Genomic DNA, 24,304 nt, shown 5'->3' with positions numbered 1-24,304 from the left:
ACATAAACTAGCGCACAAATCACTATTAACTAATGTGCGAAGCCAGCAGCGTTTCTGGGTGTTGTTGATAAATGGCTTTCGCTTTGCATAGAAGAGTTTTAACTTGCACTTACAGATGTAGCGACGGATTGTAGTTACTGACAGTGGTTTTCTGAAGTGTTCCTGAGCCCATGTGGTGATATCCTTTACACATTGATGTCGCTTTTTGATGCAGTACAGCCTGAGGGATCGAAGGTCACGGGCTTAGCTGCTTACGTGCAGTGATTTCTCCAGATTCTCTGAACCTTTTGATGATATTACGGACCGTAGATGGTGGAATTCTTAAATTCCTTGCAATAGCTGGTTGAGAAATGTTGTTCTTAAACTGTTCGACAATTTGCTCACGCATTTGTTCACAAAGTGGTGACCCTCGCCCCATCCTTGTTTGTGAATGACTGAGCATTTCGTGGAAGCTGCTTTTATACCCAATCATGGCACCCACCTGTTCCCAATTAGCCTGTTCACCTGTGGGATGTTCCAAATAAGTCTTTTTTGCCACTTGTGCCAGCTTTTTTGAAACATGTTGCAGGCATCAAATTCCAAATGAGCTAATATTTGCAATAAAATAACAAAGTTTACCAGTTCGAACATTAATATCTTGTCAATTGAATATAAGTTGAAAAGGATTTGCAAATCAAATACGAAGGTCCTGAGTAGTCCTGAGTTCAATCCCAGGCTCGGGATCTTTCTGTGTGGAGTTTGCATGTTGGCCCTAATGTGTGAATGTGAGTGTGAATGTTGTCTGTCTATCTGTGCTGGCCCTGTGATGAAGTGGCGACTTGTCCACGGTGTACCCCGCCTTCCGCCCGAATGCAGCTGAGATAGGCTCCAGCACCCCCCCGCGACCCCAAAAGGGACAAGCGGTAGAAAATGGATGGATGGACAACATGCCAACTTCACTGGTTTTGCATTATGTAAAGGAGCCATGTTCGTTATCCACTGTGTCATGAAGTGATGACTCCTCCCCCCTTCTGGTCCTCTGTCCTTCTATGTGAACTCTTCTTCCTCCTCCTCCTGCACCACTCTCAGCCTCCGCTCCACACTGCTCTGCTCAAGGTAAGCCTGAGTGATGCTCCATACTTTTATAATTCACTCATTCAAAAAATCAACATAACTCCAACCATAGAAACATTTATTGTTTACACTTAATATGTAGAGTGCTTGAAGAGTCTAATTCAATGGACTTGATTAATTAGCATCAAACTGTGTGACATTTGACATGGTGACGTTGTCTCCACAGTGACGCTGCTGCGAGAAGCTGCAAACATGGCTGCTGTAAGTTCCATCAGATTTATGTTTGACTGATTTAAGGTGTTTTTAAAGTCGTGGCTTTAGCAGCTCCTCTAATCACGTGAAGCAGATTAACCCACTGGGGTCTGCTTAGGAATGTACACACATCACTGCAGTCATGTAAGAGGTATAAACTAAGAAGGTGCTTTGGTTTAGTATGTTAACTAGAGATGACCAACCACCATGCAAATTCACTTGATTGGTCGGAAAATTATTATGTATTACGTACAAAAAAGGTATCTTTTGTACATATTTATCAATCAATGCCAAATAGTTCCCAACTAAAAAAAATTAAAAAAAAATCACCTAGGGTAGGAAAAAACAATATGCCATAATAATTATTGGGGTCAGAAAATGTGTTTAATAACTTTGTATGCAATGTCCTTTGTAGTGGACAACAGTCTCTAGTAGGGGTTCCCAAAAAGATAGATTCACATCCGAATTGCAAGTTTTATTCTTCGGGATTCTGAATCGATTAAAAAATTTTAAAAATCGATTAATGATAATAATAATAATTATTATTATTGTATTTATCTTTTTTATATAGGAATACTTTTTTGAATATGTTTTTCTAACCTGTAAAAATTGTTTTGAGGAAGAAAAAAAAAGTTTCATTAAAATCATTATACCAAATAATACAATGCGAGAATCGGTTTGAATCAAGAATCGATTCTGAATTAAATTGGATTGAAAATTCACACCCCTAGTATCTAGAAGGGACGGCGTGGCGAAGTTGGTAGAGTGGCTGTGCCAGCAATCAGAGTGTTGCTGGTTACTGGGGTTCAATTCCCACCTTCTACCTTCCTAGTCACGTCCGTTGTGTCCTTGGGCAAGACACTTCGCCCTTTGCCTCTGATGGCTGCTGGTTAGCGCCCTGCATGGCAGCTCCTGCCATCAGTGTGTGAATGGGTAAATGTGGAAATACTGTCAAAGCGCTTTGTGTACCTTGAAGGTAGAAAAGCGCTATACAAGTATAAGCCATTTATCATTTATAGAAGGGGGTCCCCAAAAAATTACACACCTCAATTAAGGTTATTTCTTAATCCGATTCTAAATCCATTCATCGTTTTTAAAAATCTATTAAAAAATTGTAACCTGTACACTTTTTTGAAAAGTTTTTATTTTTTTAATTATTATTATTATTTTTTTTTATTTTTATTTTTTTAAATTCTTTATTTTTTGAATTGTGTATTGTGAGAATCGGTTTGAAATGACAACCGTGTAGGATGGATAATTGATTTTTAATCAAATTGATACTGTAAGAATCTGAATCAATCCTACTTCTAGTATCTAGATAAAATTATATCATCCAATCCTACCTGTCAATATATGTACAGTATGTAGACATTTTGTGTGTTTCAATAACTCAATCATAACAATATGTTTATTTTTGTTGTATTTTTATAACAAAAATTTTACATATCTGTTATTTACTGAATTTTTGTAATGTTTCCGTGAAGATCACAGTAATGAAAAAATATCTGTTTGGTCATACAGAATATTCAAAAATAAATACATTAACTTTGGAAGTGAAAAAAACATCGCTTGAAATTAAACTTTTTTTGGTTGTTGCATTTTGTAATAATATTGTAAAACACTTTGTCGTTCATACTGCAAAAAAAAAATATTCTTGGTTACACAAATATTACTAGGGATGGGTGGGTACCTTTCACATTTGAATTGATCTGCGGTACTTTTGTGCATGTACAAATGTGTTAATGAATGTAAATTTAAAAAAAAAAATGTTTGTATTTAATATTTAACACTGTCCAGTGTACTTGTTTTCTTAGATGTATGCGTCTCATTTGCAAGCACTGTACTGTATTATATAGTGTACTTTGCATGCAGTTGCAGTTCCAAGACGTTAGATGGCAGTAGTGTATAAGCTACAGTGTGTTGTCATAGGCAGGAAGAAGTCTTTGCCAATAAGTTGAATGTACTATTCTTCTCTTTTGTTGAGTGATTAAACTGTAGATATTGCACTTATTACACACCAGCTGTTTGATTTGAAAGTGCATCGGTACCCGGTAGTACCAACGGACTCCGGTACCTGAAAAAGTACTGAATTCGGTACCCATCCTTCCATATGGCATCAAACATCATCAGGATTTATTTGTAAAAGTCAATCATGTCCACTACAGTGTGTTTTTGTCGGTGTATCCTAAAAATGACTATGTTTACCAAAACTTCTTCAAACTATTGAGCCTAGAAATGTGCTTCAAAAAGCCTCAATTTTAAAAACCTTAATAACATTCTTCTCTTGTGCCCATAAAAACATTTTGGCGTGTTGGATTTGTTGAACCAACCCCCTTAAAAAAAATCACATGTCACTGAAAGGTGATACTAGGAGCTAGCAGCTACACAACAACTAAGCACACAATATCACACAGGCTAGACATACACAATAAGTGTCCTTAATTGAACAGCAATGCAGTCTAAAACATCACATTTGTCAATATAAGCAAGTATCAGATAATAATGATTGCATATTACACATACATACAAAGTATTCAAAGCTGAAGCCTATTAGAAAATATCCAGTAACAAACGTGTCCGCATAACTCAACTTACTGCATCGTGAGCTTAACGTGATTGCCAAAAAAAATAAAAATTAAATACCATTCCAATTCAACTTAAATACAGCATAAGTCTGTCATAAGGTTAATGTTAAATATGTTGGTGTTTTTTCATACTGTTAGAGTAATTTCACTTGATCAAACCTTTTCAAACATTCCACATGACAAAATAATGCAGGTAAGTATGATTCAGGCTAAAATCGTATCGGTCTTATACCGGAAGTGAAACAGATGTACCCCTAATTGAAACAAACATAAAAAAATTGAAACCATTTTTTAAATTTTCAGAAAATAATTTTTCTTTTTTTCCATTTTTTTAAATTTATTTATTTTTTGACAAAATGTACAAAATATAAACTGGTACAGTAGGCTATAAGCTACCAGGAGCTAGCAGCTACACAACAGGTAAGAACACAAGCTAGGCAGACGCAATGTTGTCCTTAATTGAACAATATTGCAGTCTAAGCATGACATTTGTCAATTCAAACAAGTATAAAATATTAAATAGTTGCATATTACTTACACATACAAAGTCTTTAAGGGAGTATCCAGAAACAAATGTGTCCGCATCAGTCAACTTACTACATAATGAGCTAAACTTGATTAATTATTGTGTCACCATAAAAAAAAAATCAACACTCCATTTCAATTTAAATACAGCATATGTCTGTTATAAGGTTAATAATAAATAAGTTATTATTCATACCTACCATTGTCCTCTGTTTGAGTAATGTCACTCGATCTAAAATTCAATATTACAAAACAATAAAAATATGTATGATTTGTGCTGGTATCGTATCGGAACAATGCCGGTATCGGCCAATACTTGAGGCTCAAATATCGGTCTTGCACCAGAAGTGAAAAAAGTTGTACTCCTAATTTAGTGATTCTCAAACAGTGGTACGTGTACTATCCATCTAGTGGTACGCCAAATAATCACTTGATTAAAGTACAGTGTTTTATTTTCCCATATTCAAACACAGTGTTACTGTTCAAACTATGAATAAAGGCCAAAAATATTAATCATACTTGTTAAATAAAACCTTTGCCTTGTTTTTAATGAATACTTAGGCCTACTACCCTACTGTATTTTAATGTTGGTCATTATGGTGGTGCTTAGAGGGCCAAGTGTTTTCTGATGTGGTACTTGGTGAAAAAACCTTCAGAACTTCTGCCCAAATTGTAAAAAACATAACATTTTAAAACTTTTCTTTTTTTTTTCTTTTTACAAAATTTACAAAAGTTAAACATGGTGGGTTACGAGGAGCTAGCAGCTACACAACAACTAAGCACACAATAGTTGCATATTATTTACAAAAATAAAAACTCCAAGGCAGAAGCCTATTAGAGAGTATTTAGTAACAAACGTGTTCGCATTATTCAATTTACTGTGCCATGTGCTTAATTGAATGAATTATCGTGGCCACGAGGTGTTCTCAAAAAAAACCCCACTCCTCTTCAAAAACATAAATCTGTCATAAGGTTCATGTTTTTCATAACTAGCATTGTTCTCGTCGGAGTAATTTCACTTGATCAAAACTTTTCTAATATTCTACGTTACATAATAATAAACGTGTGTAAGATTCGGGCTGATATTGTACCGGCTCAATATCTGTATCAGCCAACACTCAAGGCTCCAATATTGATCTCATACCGGAAGTGAAAAAGCTGTACCCCTAATTGTAACAAACATAACAGTTTAAACAATATTTTAATTTCAAGAACATCCTTTTTTTCTTACAAAAATATTCAAATATAGCCTAGTAGGAGCTAGTAGCTACACAACAACTTAGCACACAATAGCACACAAGCATAATAAGTGTTCTTAATTGAACAATATTGCAGTCTAAAACAACACATTTGTCAATATAAACAAGAATGAAAAAAACTATTGCTGCATATTTCTTACGTATGAAAAGTCTCCAAGGCAGGAGCCTATTAGAAATTATCCAGTAAAAAACGTGTCCGCATCATTCAATTTACTGCGCCATGCGGTTAATTCAATGAATTGTTCTGACCACTAGGTTTTGCCAAAAATTAATCAACACTCAGTAGGGTTAATGTTTTTCATACTTACCATTGTTCTCGGAGTAATTTCACTTGATCAAAATGTTTACATTTTCCATATATATATATGGTAACACTTTAGTATGGGGAACATATATTCACCATTAGTTAGTTGCTTATTACCATGCAGATTAGTAACATACTGGCTCTTAATTAGTCATTATTAAACACTTATTGATGCCTTATTCTGCATGGCCTTATCATACAACCAGTAAGCCATTAATTAAGAGTGTTCCCTCAATAACCTCGGAATTATTTCTTATTAGTAACCCTAACCATAACCCTAATCCTTATATGTTCCTCTAGTGTCCAAATAACTCTAAATTAAGTCTTTGTTACTTTAACAAGCAACTAATTAATGGTGAATATGTTCCCCATACTAAAGTGTTACCATATATATATATATATATATATATATATATATATATATATATATATATATATATATATATATATATATATATATATATATATATATATATATATATATATTTTTTTTTTTTGATCAAGAGAAATTACTCCGAGAACAATGGTAAGGATGAAAAACATTAACCCTACTGAGTGTTAATTAGTTTTTTGTATGTATGTGTATGTATATGTATATATGTATGTGTATGTATATATTTATGTATGCATATATGTGTAAGTATGTGTGTGTGTGTGTGTGTGTGTGTATGTGTGTGTATATATATATATATATATATATATATATATATATATATATATATATATATATATATATATGTATATATATATATATATATATATATATATATATATATATATATATATATATATATATATACATACATATATATATATATATATATATATATATATATATATATATATATATATATATATATATATATATATATATATATATATATATATATATATATATATATATATTTATGTATACTGTATATACCGTGCCATGGGAGGAGGGAATACCAGTAGCACATGAGTTCAAACGGTCAAAGTACAGCGACCTGGCAGAGGACTGCAAGGGGGGAGGCTGGTCTGCGTCCATTCACCCCGTGGAGATCGGATGCAGGGGCTTCGTAGGAGGTTCTGCGACCCGGCTCCTGCGTGCGGCGGGAATGACCGGTTACAGCCTGAGGAGGGCCATTAAGAAGTTGGCAGAGGAGGCAGAGAAGGCAAGTTTCTGGATGTGGCTAAGAAGGAGGGACAACACTTGGGGCTCAACACCCCATTGAGGTCAGTTGCAGGGAGTGGCGCGGGGAGACGTCCCCGCTTAGCCACTGCCCCCCCACCGCGAGGTGTCCTGGCTTGGGGGCGAAACATCAGTGAACGGTGGCACCAGCTGACGACCCTGCAGCTGACCTAGAAGTGCACTGGAGGAGGTGCGACAGGCAGAGATGCCAAGCAGTTAGTTCTGTACTTATTAATTGACACTTCTGGGGAACCAGCGACTACTGTGAAAGAGCAGTTGGCAGTCAGGAAAGTCTGGTGGGCAACCGGGAAAGACCGGTGGACGACGGGAGAGACCGTACCAGGAGTGGGCGGTTAGTCACCTTACCCACTTGCTTCCTCATGAGGAAGCACCTACAAACTGACTACGAAAAGGCATAAGAAAAACAACCCGAAGGCCCTCCGAGAGGCGGGATGGAAGATGGGCCTATTCTGACGGATCAAACGGTGACAAACGGAACGGAAAACGACAATGAGAAGGTTCTCCGGAAGTGTAAATGCGGGTGGCAGAAGGTGACTTCTTTTAAAGGACTGCGGATTCATCAAGGGAGAATGAAGTGTGGGAGTACTCCCGACCAGCATAACCGCGCTGCTTCGGCAGGTCAGACGGAAGAGACCCAATGCCAGGTGACAAACCACAGTGCAGAGGGTCCCAGCAATGCTGAAGGGGAAACGGCAGTGGAAGCAGGAGGGGAGATGAATGCAGCACCCGAGAGCGAAGTTCATGCAGTCCCCCAGAGAGTTGCACAGTCAGAGAGCCAACGCAAACATCCAGAAAGGCGCAAGAAGATCAAGTGGCCGAAGGCAAGCAACCAAGCAGAATGGCGCAAGCTTGACGATCACCTGAGAGGGGTACTGGAGCATTCCCTGCGAGGGACGGTTGAGCGTAAACTAACCTCGCTGAGTAACATAATTTATGAGGAGTGCAGAGAGAAGTTCGGAGAGAGCGCAGCCAAGCGAGCCACAGCCCAGAGGCACAAAGGACGGAGGGAGAGGGACATCAAGGGGCTTATAACCAACAGGCGCCAGTTGCGTAAGAGGTGGAGGAAAGCAGCCGCGGAGGAAAAAGAAGGGCTCAAAGTGCTATGGGATGATCTCAAGCAGCGTCTTGCCAAGCTGCGTTGGGCAGAGAGACTCAGAAGGCGCCGGAAACGAAAGGAGAAGGAAAGAAAAGACTTCTTCAAGGATCCTTTCCGGTTTGCCCGTCAGCTCCTGGACGAAAAGCGAAGTGGCAAGCTGTCCATCGCGAAAGAGGATCTGGAACAACACATCAAGGACCAGTATACGGATGCAGCCAAAGATACACCACTTGGTTCACCAGGCCATGTGCCACGTCCAGAGCCCCCAGAGACCCCATTCGACACTTCCCCACCTAGGCTGAGCGAGATTAAAGAAGTCCTTAAGAAAGCCAGATCAGCCTCTGCACCAGGACCAAACGGGCTTCCTTACAAGGTGTATAAAAACTGTCCGCAAGTGACCACAATCTTGTGGAAGCTCATGAGTGTTGTGTGGAAGAAGCAATCCATTCCAGCGGAGTGGCAAGAGGCAGTTGGAATATTCATCCCCAAGGAGCAAAATTCAACCAACATCAGCCAGTTCAGGTCAATTGCTTTACTGAACGTGGAGGGGAAAGTATTTTTCTCTGTCCTGGCAAAAAGGATATCCAGCTTCCTCAGCAACAACTGCTACATCGATACAAGCTGTCAAAAAGCCGGACTGCCAGGCTTTCCGGGGTGCATAGAGCATGCATCCGTGATTTGGGATCAGATACAGCGTGCCAAAAGAGAGAGGAGCAACCTCCACGTGGTATGGCTCGACCTGGCAAATGCCTATGGCTCAGTACCACACAAGCTGGTTGAGTTTGCCCTGAATTTCTTACACGTTCCTGTGTGTGTCAGTAACATCATGGCCAAGTATTTCAACAACCTACACATGTGCTTCTCAGTAGATGACTATATGACAGGATGGCAGCGGTTGGAAGTGGGAATTGCCATGGGCTGCTCCATATCACCAATCCTCTTTGTGGCTGCATTTGAAGTGTTACTCATTGGAGCAAGGCAAATGGTCAGAGGCCTGAAAACACCATCAGGAGGAAGACTCCCCGCTCTGAGAGGTTTCATGGATGATGTGACAAGCATCCTACAGACCGCCCCATGCACAGCACGACTCCTAAAGCGTTTCGACGAACTGACCGCCTGGGCGAGGATGAAGATAAAGCCTGCTCAGTCCGGGAGCCTGTCCATCAGGAAGGGTGTGAGAGATGACAGGACAGTCTTCACAGCAGGAGGTGAGAAGATTCCACTCCTGGCAGAGCAGCCCATCCGAAGCCTCGGGAGGGAGTATACAGCAGAGCTCTCGGACAGGCAGATGGGGAGGGTGGTCCAGAAACAACTAAAAGAGGGGCTCGTAAGGATCGACGGCAGCCAACTTCCTGGGAAGCTGAAGGTTTGGTGTTACCACTTCACACTTTTCCACCGCGTAATGTGGCCGCTGAAAGTAGCCGAAATTCCATCTTCTCAGGCCAGCAAGATGGACAGCATCGCCAACGGTTATATCAGGAAGTGGCTGGGCCTCCCCTGCTGTTTCTCGGACACAGGTCTTTTCGGCAAGAACATTCTGCAACTTCCTCTGAAGTCAATCAATCTGGGTTACAGGCAGGAGAAGACTCGCCTTGTACTGGAGTTGAGGGAATCAAGAGACGAAGCTGTGAAGAGTGCAGCGGTGACTGTCCGCACTGGACGAAAGTGGAAGGCTCAGGTGGAAGTGGACCAAGCTGTCTCAAGGCTGAAGTACAAGGAGATTCTGGGAAGAGTCCAAGACAGCCGGGCAGGACTGGGATGGGGGCAACCAGTCCAGTTCTGGTCCAAAGCCACGAGACAGCAGAGGAAGGCCATGGTGGTGGAAGAGGTCACACAAGTGGCGCAAGACCAGTATTGGATCAAGGCCGTATCCCAGGGAAAACAGGGGGCATGGACTCGCTGGGAGGATACCATCAAAAGAGTCATAACCTGGGCCGACATCTGGCGAACTCCTCAATCTCGGCTTAGCTTCCTCGTGAGGGCAGCGTATGACACCCTGCCATGCCCTCGAAACCTCGCCCAGTGGTTCGGAAGCGAGGGCAAGTGCTCCCTGTGCAGCAAAGACAATGCAGGACTCAAACATATCCTTTCAGGTTGCAACGTCGCGCTGACGCAGGGGCGCTTCCGGTGGCGACACAATCAGGTGCTGAGGTAGTTGGCAGAGCTGTTGGAGAGATGCAGAGTCGGGCAAACAACGCCACAGATCGCCATCGGCCAAACATCAATTTCATCAAACCAGGAGAGGTAGGACAGAAGACAGAGGTGGGAAGATCATCACTTCTGCTTACCCCTGGTAAGGGCTGGGAGATGCGCGTTGACCTGGACAAGCTGCTAGTCTTCCCAACTGAGGTAATACAGACAACGCTAAGACCAGACGTTGTGATGTGGTCCTCAGCTGCTAAGAAAGTCCTCATCATTGAACTAACCGTGCCATGGGAGGAGGGAATACCAGTAGCACATGAGTTCAAACGGTCAAAGTACAGCGACCTGGCAGAGGACTGCAAGGGGGGAGGCTGGTCTGCGTCCATTCACCCCGTGGAGATCGGATGCAGGGGCTTCGTAGGAGGTTCTGCGACCCGGCTCCTGCGTGCGGCGGGAATGACCGGTTACAGCCTGAGGAGGGCCATTAAGGAGTTGGCAGAGGAGGCAGAGAAGGCAAGTTTCTGGATGTGGCTAAGAAGGAGGGACAACACTTGGGGCTCAACACCCCATTGAGGTCAGTTGCAGGGAGTGGCGCGGGGAGACGTCCCCGCTTAGCCACTGCCCCCCCACCGCGAGGTGTCCTGGCTTGGGGGCGAAACATCAGTGAACGGTGGCACCAGCTGACGACCCTGCAGCTGACCTCGAAGTGCACTGGAGGAGGTGCGACAGGCAGAGATGCCAAGCAGTTAGGTCTGTACTTATTAATTAAAACAGTATATATATATATATAGTTATATATATATATATATATATATATATATATATATATATATATATATATATATATATATATATATACACACATACACACACACATATGCATACACATTTTTACATACATAAATATATACATACACATACATATATACATATACATACACATATATATATATATATATATATATATATATATATATATATATATATATATATATATATATATATATATATATATATATATATATATATATATATATATATATATATATATATATATATATATATATATATATATATATATACACATACGCATATGTATATATGGTTATATATGTATATACCTGTATAGGGATGGGTCAAATGCAGAGGACAAATTTCACCACATCTAGTGTGTGTGTGACAATCATTGGTATCTTTAATCTTAATCTTTAATATACACACATACATATATACACATATATATACATATATACACACAAATATATATATATATATATACTGTATATGTGTCTATATGTGTCTATTTGTATATAGACACATACACATACATATATACACACATATGTACATATAAACACACAAATATATACACATTTATACACACACAACCCCCACACACATTTATATATATATATATATATATATATATATATATATATATATATATATATATATATATATATATATATATATATATATATATATATTTATATGAATGTTGTCTGTCTATCTGTGTTGGCCCTGTGATGACCTTGTCCAAGGTGTTCCCCGCCTACCGCCCCAATGCAGCTGAGATAGGCTCCAGCACCCCCCGCGACCCCGAAAGGGACATGCGGTAGAAAATGGATGGATGGATATACACACACATATACAGTATACACATATAAACACAAAATAACAAAAGTATGTGCTATGATTCGTGCTGCTATCGTATCGCTTTAATATCGGTATAGGTCAAGACTCAAGGTGCCGATTTTGGTATAAAAAAGTCACACTTGGTTAAAGAAAGGTTGGGCATAACATACATTTTCCTCCGTCACCCAGACCGGATCTTTCCGCATGGTGTCAGAAGAGGAGCAGGCCATGCGGTCCAAGCTGGAGCATCTGACAGTGAAGGATCACGGGCCCGTGTTTGGACCATGCCACAAAATGCCAGGCCACACTGCTCAAAAGGTCATTAATGCCATTACGGAAGTAGTCGAGAAGAAATCACACCTAAATGTGTTTTCGTGTCAGGCCAAAGACGAGCTGAGCGAGACCGAGGACAGGAGGGCGTCGTCCGTCAAAGACCTGCGGGCCATGATGAAGGACATGGCCGCCGAGGGGAACGACCTGGCCAAACTGGTCCTGGAGCGTCTCGGGGACAAGCCGGACTCTCTGATGCTGCGTTTCCTCAGGGCCCGCAAGTTTGACGTCGTCAGAACCCACGAGCTCATGAAGGGTAAAAGCGTCTTCTATCCGTATTATTTTTGCATTGTGTGGATTCCGCAGGGGCCTCTTTTGTGCTCTTGTTTAGCACAAATTCTGTCCGTGGGTGAGACAGGGAGCCATGTGTTTGTTAATTAGGGTCTTTGATAGGACCCTCACAAAGACGTCCTTTGTGTCCAACTGGGACAGCGTGTTTATTTTGCACGTGAACTCACCGTGGTTCTGCTGGGAACTTCACAGTGGACTGTACTGCTTATGTAATTACTGCATTGCTTTAAAACGAAGTTAGTACATCACTTGTTTACAGCGCAATTCAACATGTCCGAAAAGGAGTAGGAAAAAGCTGATTTTATTTTTAATCTGGCCCCTTCTTCATGTTTTGGCAATAACTGATAGTATGTCCACTTAAATTTGCAAATATAGCCTACTAGGAGCTAGCAGCTACACAACAACTAAGCACACAATAGCACACAAGCATAATAAGTGCTCTTAACTGAACAATATTGTAGTCTAAAACAACACATTTGTTGTCAATATGAACAAGAATAAAAAAAAAATATTGTTGCATATTACTTGCACATACAAAGTCCACAAGGCAGAAGCCTATCAGAAAGTGTCCAGTAACAAACGTATCCGCAACATTCAATTTACTGTGCCAATAATTCAAGGAATTATTGTGGCCACTAGGTTTTGCGAAAAAAAACAAATGACCACTTAATAGGTTTAATGTTTTTCATACTTACCATTGATCAAAACTTTTCTAATATTCTACATTACATAACAATAAACGTGTGTAAGATTCTGTCTGATATCGTATCGGCTCAATATCTGTATCAGCCAACACTCAAGGTTTCAATATTGGTCTTGTACCGGAAGCAAAAAAGTTGCACCCCTATTTGTAACAAACATAACATTTTAAACTATTTTTTTATTTCAAGAAAAGCCTTTTTTTTTTCTTACAAAAATTTACAAATATAGCTTACTAGGTGCTGGCAGCTACACAACAACTTAGCACACAAGCATAATAAGTGCTCTTAACTGAACAATATTGCAGTCTAAAATAACACATTTGTTGTCAATATAAACAGGAATGAAAACAAATATTGTTGCATATTACTTACGCATACAAAGTCCACAAGGCAGAAGCCTATCAGAAAGTATCCAGCAACAAACGTGTCCGCATCATTCAATTTACTGTGCCATGCACCTGATTCAAGGAATTATTGTGGCCACTAGGTTTTGCGAAAAAACAAATGAACACTTAATAGGTTTAATGTTTTTCATACTTACCATTGATCAAAACGTTTCTAATATTCTACATTACATAATAACAATCGTGTGTAAGATTTGGGCTGATATCGTATAGGCTCAATATCTGTATCAGCAGAAACTCAAGGTTTCAATATTGGTCTCGTACCGGAAGTGAAAAAGTAGTACCCCTATTTGTAACAAACATAACATTTTAAACATTTTTTTTATTTAAAGAAAAGCCTTTTTTTTTCTTACAAAAAATTATAAATATAGCCTAGTAGGAGCTGGCAGCTACACAACAACTAAGCACACAATAGCACACAAGCATAATAAGTGCTCTTAACTGAACAATATTGCAGTCTAAAACAACACACTTGTTGTCAATATGAACAAGAATGAAAAAAATTATTGTTGCATTTTTCTTACGCAATCTATCAGAAAGTATCCAGCAACAAACGTGTCCGCATCGTTCAATTTACTGTGCCATGCGCTTAATTCAAGGAATTATTGTGGCCACTAGGTTTTGAGAAAAAACAAATGAACACTTAATAGGTTTAATGTTTTTCATACTTACCATTGATCAAAAATGTTCTAATATTCTACATTACATAATAATAAACATGTGTAAGATTTGGGCTGATATCGTATAGGCTCAATATCTGTATCAGCAGAAACTCAAGGTTTCAATATTGGTCTCGTACCGGAAGTGAAAAAGTTATACCCCTATTTGTAACAAACATAACATTTTACACAATTTTTTTATTTCAAGAAAAGCCTTTTTTTTTCTTACAAACATTTAGAAATATAGCCTAACCAGCTAAACAGACTCAATAACTCCACCATGACGTCTTGGTGAGTTTACTGAGGAATTTGTGAAACTTAAAGAACAGAAGAAGAACGCCTTTGTAAGTTAATAACACTAACACAGGCACTCGTAAACGTGTGAGCGTATTAGCTAATGCTAACGACGCTAGCATCATTACATGGCGATAGCACATACAAATATGCATGAGAATACTCCTACAGACATCACACATGGGACGGTTTAGAAAGTATAAACGGTTTTAGTTATATTGTAAATCTTACAAATGTTGCTTGGAGTTATGAATGAAGAATCTACATTAGCAGAAACGCTGTGGACGGCCAGAAGACTGAGTGGCTAATTCTAGCCATACTTGCCAACCTTGAAACCTGCGAATTCGGGAGACGGGAGGGAGGGGTGGGGGAGATTGTTGAGGTGTTGGGGGGGGGTTATATTTTCAAGTTTTTATATATATATATATATATATATATATATATATATATATATATATATATATATATATATATATATATATATATATATATATATATACACTACCGTTGAAAAGTTTGGGGTCACATTGAAATGTCCTTATTTTTGAAGGAAAAGCACTGTACTTTTCAATGAAGATAACTTTAAACTAGTCTTAACTTTAAAGAAATACACTCTATACATTGCTAATGTGGTAAATGACTATTCTAGCTGCAAATGTCTGGTTTTTGGTGCAATATCTACATAGGTGTATAGAGGCCCATTTCCAGCAACTATCACTCCAGTGTTCTAATGGTACAATGTGTTTGCTCATTGGCTCAGAAGGCTAATTGATGATTAGAAAACCCTTGTGCAATCATGTTCACACATCTGAAAACAGTTTAGCTCGTTACAGAAGCTACAAAACTGACCTTCCTTCGAGCAGATTGAGTTTCTGGAGCATCACATTTGTGGGGTCAATTAAACGCTCAAAATGGCCAGAAAAAAATAACTTTCATCTGAAACTCGACAGTCTATTCTTGTTCTTAGAAATGAAGGCTATTCCACAAAATTGCTTGGGTGACCCCAAACTTTTGAACGGTAGTGTATATAAATAATCCGTTCATGAATGAGTATATCCGTTCGGCCACCGTGTTCAATGGAGAAGTCTGATCTACAAAATGTGCATGCAACATACCCCTTCCCCTTCGAGCTGTCCTGGATGAACTGAAATTATTTGTTCTAATCACTTTGGAACTTGCAAGTGTGCTTCTTCTTCTTACTCGTTGTCGCCATGACTGTCTCTTCTTCGTTCTTCTGCTCCGTCTGTTATGTTTTTGGACATTACTACTTGCTGTAGTTTTGAAGCAATGCATGATGGGAATCCGGATGTTGTGTGTCAGTGTATTAACATGCCGGCTGGATTAAAAACACACGTTGAGGAATAGCTCTGTGCCTGCCTACTTTATGGGTTATAGATAAACCTATGGATAACGGACACATATATAATAGTCTCCTTTTCAGGTTGTAGAGGACGCTAAAGGCAGTGCCTTTAAGGCACGCTCCCAATATTGTTGTCCGGGTGGAAATCGGGAGAAATTCGGGAGAATGGTTGCTCCGGGAGATTTTCGGGAGGGGCACTGAAATTCGGGAGTCTCCCGGGAAAATCGGGAGGGTTGGCAAGTATGATTCTAGCACTACCGACAAATGGAAGGACACTGCAGCAACTGCATTGGGCGAACACGTCCAAAAGATGGCGCCATAGCACAAACAATAAAAAAACCATTCTCAGTTTTGTTTTGTTTTGTTATTATGGCCGTCGGTGAAGAAAAATCCACAAATTAGCCGCTCCATCTTAAAGGTCGCAGGGTTCAAAGTGCAGGAAAAAAGTAGCAGCTTATAGTCCGAAATTTCGTAAACTGTGCTACGCATGCTCCACCAAGTGTTATGCCAAATAAGCACTTAATTAAATATTCAAACACAGTGTTGCTGTTCGAACTGTGTGTAATGTTACAGTGGCCAAAAATATTAAATATGCTCGTTAAATAAAACCTCTGTCTTGTTTTTAATGACTATTTAGGCCTTCTACGCTACTGTATTATAATGTTGATCATTATTGTGGTACTTAGAGAGCCAACATTTTTTCTGAGGTGGTACTTGGTGTAAAAAAGTTTGAGAACCACCGCTTTAGTGAATGCAATGCGCGTTTGACACATACTTTTTATGTGGGGTTAATTGAGGGTTGTGAACACTCAAACACACACGCACACACACACACACACACACACACACACACACACACACACACACACACACACACACACACACACACACACACACACATGAACACAATCTGGTTAATTGGGGCATGAAAAGCGCATACAGCAGGACTGTACATGTTCGGGAACAGCAACATTCTTGTTAAGGGGCATACCCCTAAAGGGGAACTGCACTTTTTTGGAAGTTTGCCCATCATTCACACTCCCTATGTGAGACAAAAACACATGTCGTTCGCATTTCTGTGCATTATAAATAAGGAAAAAATGCTAGTAAGAGGCGGCTAACAATGCAGGTAATGGGAATACCATCTATTCCGCCAATATAGCGCTCTAAAAAACATCCAAACCCCCCCCCCCCCAACACAGTTTTATACAGTATACATGTTATAGGTATACTGTATATGTAATGTAGTAACAGGCACATTACTAATAACATGCAATATTTACAAAAGTTTATCAGTTTAAGCATTACTGTAACTTCTTTCCTGGATGTGTTGATTTTACAGAGTGCATAGCAACCATCGCTACTTCTGTCAACATGTAGAGCACTTTCTGTGTTTGACACCACTAATGGCAGACTTTGTAAGAGCCTTGCAGAATTATTGCTAAATCTTACAAATAAGAACATAAAACAGTCACATGCATTTTCCGGTCACACTTGCATGCCGACTGATGGGATGGCTGTATCTTTCAGCACTTCGGGGCGGTATAGCTCGGTTGGTAGAGTGGCCGTGCCAGCAACTTGAGGGTTCCAGGTTCGATCCCCGCTTCCGCCATCCTAGTCACTGCCGTTGTGTCCTTGGGCAAGACACTTTACCCACCTGCTCCCAGTGCCACCCACACTGGTTTAATTGTAACTTAGATATTGGGTTTTCACTTTGTAAAGCGCTTTGAGTCACTAGAGAAAAGCGCTATATAAATATAATTCACTTCACACTTCACTTCACTTCACTTTACCAGAGTAATCCTCACCCCTCATAAAAAAAAGCTCCCTAGCAATGTTGCGATGGTCTTATGCTGTGTTCCATTTATTTAGAATTATACAGTATCAATGTGGTAGTGTATGGATTTTTAAAGTTGGAAAAATTGGCGCCACAACCTGCCATACAAGTGAGATGCGTCAAATTTAACCGAGCATGAACTTTTTCCAAACTGAAAGGCAATACAGACTAGGGTTGTACGGTATACGGGTATTGGTATAGTACTGCGATACTAATGAATCATATTCGGTACTATACCGCCTCTAAAAAATGTAAACAAACGCCAATGGTGGATCTACACCTGACATCCACTGTAATGATACCAAGTACAGGAGCGTATTTAGTCAATACTACTATGATTACATCGATATTTTTTAGCATCACAAAATCTTTTTTCGTTTAAAAAAAATGTTATATTATGTTTATAAACTCAGGAAATATGTCCCTGGACACATGAGGACTTTGAATATGACCAATGTATGATCCTGTAACGACTTGGTATCGGATTGATACCTACATTTGTGGTAACATCCAAAACTAATGCAAAGTATCCAAACAACAGAAGAATAAGCGATTGTTACATTTTAACAGAAGTGTAGATAGAACATGTTAAAAGAGAAAGTAAGCAGATATTAACAGTAAATGAACAAGTAGATTAATAATTCATTTTCTACAGCTTGTCCTTAATAATTTTGACAAAATATTAGAATGGAAAATGACACAATATGTTACTGCATATGTCAGCAGACTAATTAGGAGCCTTTGTTTGTTTACTTACTACTAAAAGACTAGTTGTCTTGTGTCATGTCTGTTGATCATGTTTTTGTTTGGCCATGTGCTGTTTATTTTTTGGACTCTTTTTAGTTCCTGGTTGTGCACTCTTGCTTGTTTTGTTTCCATGACTACTTATTAGTTTCACCTGTTTTTGGACTCACGCAACGGACACCTTTGGACACACGCACCTGTTGTAATCATGTCACGATTATTTAAGCTTTCAGTTGCCAGGCAGTCGGCCTGGCGACATTATCATCACTCTGCTTCATGCCATGTTTACGATTCCATGCTCAGTTCACGCTGTTTGTTTCACCGTTCCATGCCAAGTAAGTTTTTGTTTATTGTTTATAGTTCCTGCCCTTGTGCAAGTTTTCTTTCAATAGTAAAGTTTGTTCTACGCGCCTTTCGTTTGTTCTTTTTTGATAGTGTTAAATAAAATATGTACTCACATTCACGCCTTGCCCGCGCCAACTTTCCGTTGCCTTCCGGGAAAACACACCCCAAAGTCCAAGTCTTGACAGTCTTGTACTGTTTGTTCCCTATTTTATTTAAGGACAAACTTGCAATAAGAAACATATGTTTAATGTACCCTAAGATTTTTTGTTAAAATAAAGCCAATAATGTAATTTTTTTTGGATCCCCTTTATTTAGAAAAGTATGGAAAAGTACCGAAATACATTTTGGTAACGGTACCAGTACCAAAATATTGGTATCGGGACAACACTAATACAGACACAGCTCACGCTCCTTCTTTATTTTATGGCGGGTCGCAACCTACGTTATTAGCAGCTCAGGCTAGCTAGTAGCAGTGTGAGCAAGGCGATGTGTCACAACGCCGGAAAAGTAGTTCCTCAGAGTTAGTTCTTACAATAGCAATGTCAACATTGCTTGGTTGACATGCAGGTCATGGCATCTACTGTATATAGAGCATTGTTGCCGTTTTTAGGATGTTTTCAGAGCGCAGTGTTAGCCGTCTCTTACTAGCAGTTTTTCCACCATTGAGAACGCACACAAAGATGTGTGTTCTTGTCTCACAAGAGTATGGCTGAGGGGCAAAATAAAATAAAAAAAAGTGCAGTTACCCTTTAACCGAGACAGTGCACACACAATAAGAAGATGCAATGTTGACGATTGTGTTTTAGGCTACGTACGCTTCAGGAAGGAGTACCCGGAGCTTTTTGAGAACCTAACCCCTGAGGCGGTTCGCAGCACCATTGAGGCGGGCTACCCCGTGGTCCTGCCAAGCAGGGACAAGTACGGCCGTGTGGTTCTGCTCTTCAACATTGAGAACTGGGACCTGGAGGAGATCACCTTTGATGAGGTAATACCACCGCCATCACGACGTAAAACCATTAAAAATACACAAAAATGCAAATAAACATTGTGACCGTGTTCGAAGCAATGCTAAATGACCAGTTAGCTATATACACCAGTGTTTTTCAACCTTTTGTGAGCCAAGGCACATTTTTTTCATTTAAAAAAATCCAGAGGCACACCACCAGCGGAAAACATTAAAAAATGAAACTCAGCAACTGATATTGACAATAAAAAGTCATTCTCCCAATTGTTGGATATGAATTCAAACCATAACCAACCCTGCATCACTATAGCTCTTGTCTCAAAGTAGGTGTACTGTCACGACCTGTCACATCACGCCGTGAGTTATTTTGAGTTTTTTGCTGTTTTCCTGTGTAGTGTTTTACTTCTTGTCTTGCGCTCCTATTTTGTTGTTGATTGTCATGTCATGTACGGATGTACTTTGTGGACGCTGTCTGCTGCTCCACACGCTGTAAGTCTTTGCTTTCATCCAGCATTCTGTTTTTGTTTACTTTGCAGCCAGTTAAGTTTTAGTTTCGTTTTACATAACCATCCCTAAGCTTCAATGCCTTTTGTTTATTTTTGGTTTAAGCATTAGATACCTTTTTACCTGCACACTGCCTCCCGACATCCATGCTCCCAACATCTACAAAGCAATTAGCTACCTGCTGCCACCTATTGATATGAAAGAGTATTACATGGTTACTCTGCCGAGCTCTAGTCAGTACAGACACTCAACAACGGCACATTTGAGGATTATAATTACTGATTTGCATAACACAATTAGGTGAAATTACATAATCTCCCACGGCACACCAGACTGTATCTCACGGCACTAATACAGGAGAAAATTAAAAATGTTGACGTTAAGGCGCCTGCTAGCAAGCTCTGTCAGGCGAATGTGGTTGGATAAAGAGACAACCTGCTCCTGTAGTCTAAGTGACATCTGCCTTTAATCCTCACTCTGCAGGCCCTGAGCAGATCAAAATGACATGGCAACACATAGAAGCCTGATTTTCATTGGACAAAAGAAATCTAACAAACATAGACAAACATGCAACGAAATAAAGCTAATGGACTGTTGGTAATAAATCAATACAATTTTATGGATCGCATACTAGAATTTAAATCACAAATGTAAGGCAGTCCTTCTTTTGATAGTGTTTAGGCCTGAAGAGAAGGCCTTGCTGGCCCTGACCCCTGGTGTCACCACTACTGTATTAATACTCTAATTACTTAAAAGTCCATTACGAAAACAAAATTAGCCTGAGATATTGAGCACCAGTGCAAACTACAACCACAATAATAAATATATTATACATACATATATATATATATATATATATATATATATATATATATATATATATATATATATATATATATATATATATATATATATATATATATATATATATATATATATATATATATATATATATATATATATATATATAAAATATATAAATATGTATGTATAATATATTTATATATATATTTTATATATATATATACAGTATACACTACCGTTCAAAAGTTTGGGGTCACATTAAAATGTCCTTATTTTCCAATGAAGATAACTTTAAGCTAGTCTTAACTTTAAAGAAATACACTCTATACATTGCTAATGTGGTAAATGACTATTCTAGCTGCAAATGTCTGGTTTTTGGTGCAATATCTACATAGGTGTATAGAGGCCCATTTCCAGCAACTATCACCCCAGTGTTCTAATGGTACAATGTGTTTGCTCATTGGCTCAGAAGGCTAATTGATGATTAGAAACCCCTTGTGCAATCATGTTCACACATCTGAAAACAGTTTAGCTCGTTACAGAAGCTACAAAACTGACCTTCCTTTGAGCAGATTGAGTTTCTGGAGCATCACATTTGTGGGGTCAATTAAACGCTCAAAATGTCCAGAAAAAGAGAACTTTCATCTGAAACGCGACAGTCTATTCTTGTTCTTAGAAATGAAGGCTATTCCACAAAATTGTTTGAGTGACCCCAAACTTTTGAACGGTACACACACACACACACACACACACACACACAGGCATTAGCCTTTAGCATTTTTTAAATGGCCCCCCCATACTTGACTTTTCAGTATGCGGCCCTTGGCCTTGACTTACCACTCGGTTGTGAGTTTTTCCTCGCCCTTTTGTGGGCTCTGAACTGAGGATGTCGTTGTGGCTTGTGCAGCCCTTTGAGACACTTGTGATTTAGGGCTATATAAATAAACATTGATTGATTGCTTGATTGGTGAAAAACATTCAGACACCCCTAACCTAAAATATTAGAAGCTCACAAAAAAAAAATTGTTAAAATATAAACAAAATGTGGTTAGTTAATTATAAAATAAAATAATACTAACATATTTATTATTTTGAAAATTACAACCATAATAAACAGAACATGTAACTGAGCATCACTTTTTTTCATACAGGGATAATTTTTGACACACCAGGTTATTTGTATCAGTGATATTTTAATTCTATTCTTACATGGGGGAAAAAATGTTAGAAAAAGGAGTAAAAAATGGGTATCTCATAGTCATTCACATTGACGTCCCACTGGGGTGAGTTTTCCTTGCCCGTATGTGGGCTCTGTACCGAGGATGTCGTTGTGGCTTGTACAGCCCTTTGAGACACTTGTGATTTAGGGCTATATAAATAAACATTGATTGATTGATTGATATGTAATGAGAAAAAACTGATATGTTCTAACTTATAATTATTAATAATATACTTAGTTACCAATAATAGAAAGCTGATACAATATCTGTTTGAGCATGTTTTTAAATAAAAAATATCAATATGGCTCCCGCACACTTTGACTTTTCAGTATGCGGCCTTCGGTGGGAAAAGTTTGGACGGCCCTGATCTAAAGTATAAAAAGTATTGATATTTTAATTTGAGGATCGATATTAGAGCATAAAAATCCGGTATTACTAATATTTCAGTACCGATCCGCACATCACTAGTGAGACCCTGACACTGTAGCGTTTTCTAGCTGCAGCATCTGCCCCTCCAAAAAATTCTGATTATCCCCAACGATGTGTCAGATCCTGAGAGCCTACTGTGTGATCCTGGAGAAGCTGCTTGAGAATGAGGAGACTCAGATCAACGGCTTTGTCCTGATCGAGAACTTCAAGGGCTTCACCATGCAGCACGCCTCAGGGATTAAACCGGCTGAGCTCAAGAAGATGGTGGACATGCTTCAGGTCGGACATAACACAGAGAAGTAACTATTACTTTTTAAAATTTGATACTAGAACATTTTGGCCTGCAGGATTCCTTCCCGGCCCGTTTCAAGGCGGTCCACGTGACTCACCCGCCTTGGTACTTCACCACCACCTACAACGTGGTCAAGCCTTTCATGAAGAGCAAGCTGCTTGAACGGGTATGAAGGGAACTAGTCCCCCTCCCCCCCAGTCCTAACGGTACTAACGGGTACCTTGGTCCTCAGGTGTTTGTTCACGGGGAGGAGCTGGACAACTACTTGAAAGAGTTTGACGCCGACATCCTGCCCGCGGATTTTGATGGGAACGCTCCCGTGGCTGATTGCCGAGCCATCGCCACCAGGCTCTTTGGCTCTGAGGACACGGCTCTCTGAACCAGGACCTGGTTTGAAGCTATAGCGCCACCTTTAATGCGCGCCCCCCCCAAAAAAAAGAAGTGTCTAGATTTAGGATGGTTCACAGATATGGATACTTAGATAATACAGAACGACTTGTTTGTGTACAGTTGAACGTTTAGGCAGAAGGAGTTGGTTTTGCCGTAGAAATGACATTTAAAGCTTGTGCCTGCGGTTCTGACCCATGATGGCCGATATTTGGAATGGTTCCATTTTAGGATTTTTATGACGAGTAACATGTTGAGAGTTGTGACGTTATTATGAATAAACTTGCAATGTATCGAATAAAATGAGATTGTCTTTGTGTTACTGTACATTCTTAGGGTCATAACATCGTAATTAGGAGTGTCTCGATCTGATATCAGCCAAAAAAAAACAAGTATCGCTTTATATCAGCTTGCATCTAATCTATAACATCTAAATGGCCTCCAATAAACACACAAGTTTGGTCTTTTTTTGTATTTTAGTTAAATCATCTACAAACCCCCAAACCAGTGAAGTTGGCACATTGTGAAATGGTAAATAAAAACAGAATACAATGATTTGCAAATCCTTTTCAACCTATATTCAATTGAATAGACTGCAAAGACAAGATATTTAACGTTCCAACTGGAAAACACTGTTATTTTTTGCAAATGTTAGCTCATTTGGAATTTGATGCCTGCAACATGTTTAAAAAAAGC

General features: G+C 39.3%; 1 protein-coding gene across 1 annotated transcript; it reads left to right on the top strand.

The window, feature by feature from the left end:
* Positions 1–1,013: 1,013 nt before the first annotated feature.
* On the top strand, positions 1,014–23,908 carry LOC133664420 (retinaldehyde-binding protein 1-like). The gene is made up of 8 exons (XM_062069034.1): positions 1,014–1,095; positions 1,280–1,314; positions 12,233–12,361; positions 12,425–12,629; positions 19,815–19,993; positions 23,050–23,208; positions 23,277–23,387; positions 23,454–23,908. The coding sequence occupies exons 2-8, from the start codon at positions 1,306–1,308 to the stop codon at positions 23,598–23,600; spliced, it is 939 nt and encodes a 312-aa protein (XP_061925018.1). The 5' UTR covers positions 1,014–1,095; positions 1,280–1,305; the 3' UTR covers positions 23,601–23,908.
* The last annotated feature ends 396 nt before the right edge of the window (positions 23,909–24,304 follow it).

This window comes from Entelurus aequoreus, linkage group LG02, assembly GCF_033978785.1.
Source record: "Entelurus aequoreus isolate RoL-2023_Sb linkage group LG02, RoL_Eaeq_v1.1, whole genome shotgun sequence".
Taxonomy (NCBI): domain Eukaryota; kingdom Metazoa; phylum Chordata; class Actinopteri; order Syngnathiformes; family Syngnathidae; genus Entelurus; species Entelurus aequoreus.
Note: the sequence above shows the minus strand (reverse complement) of the source record. Positions and strands in the feature narration are given on the sequence as shown.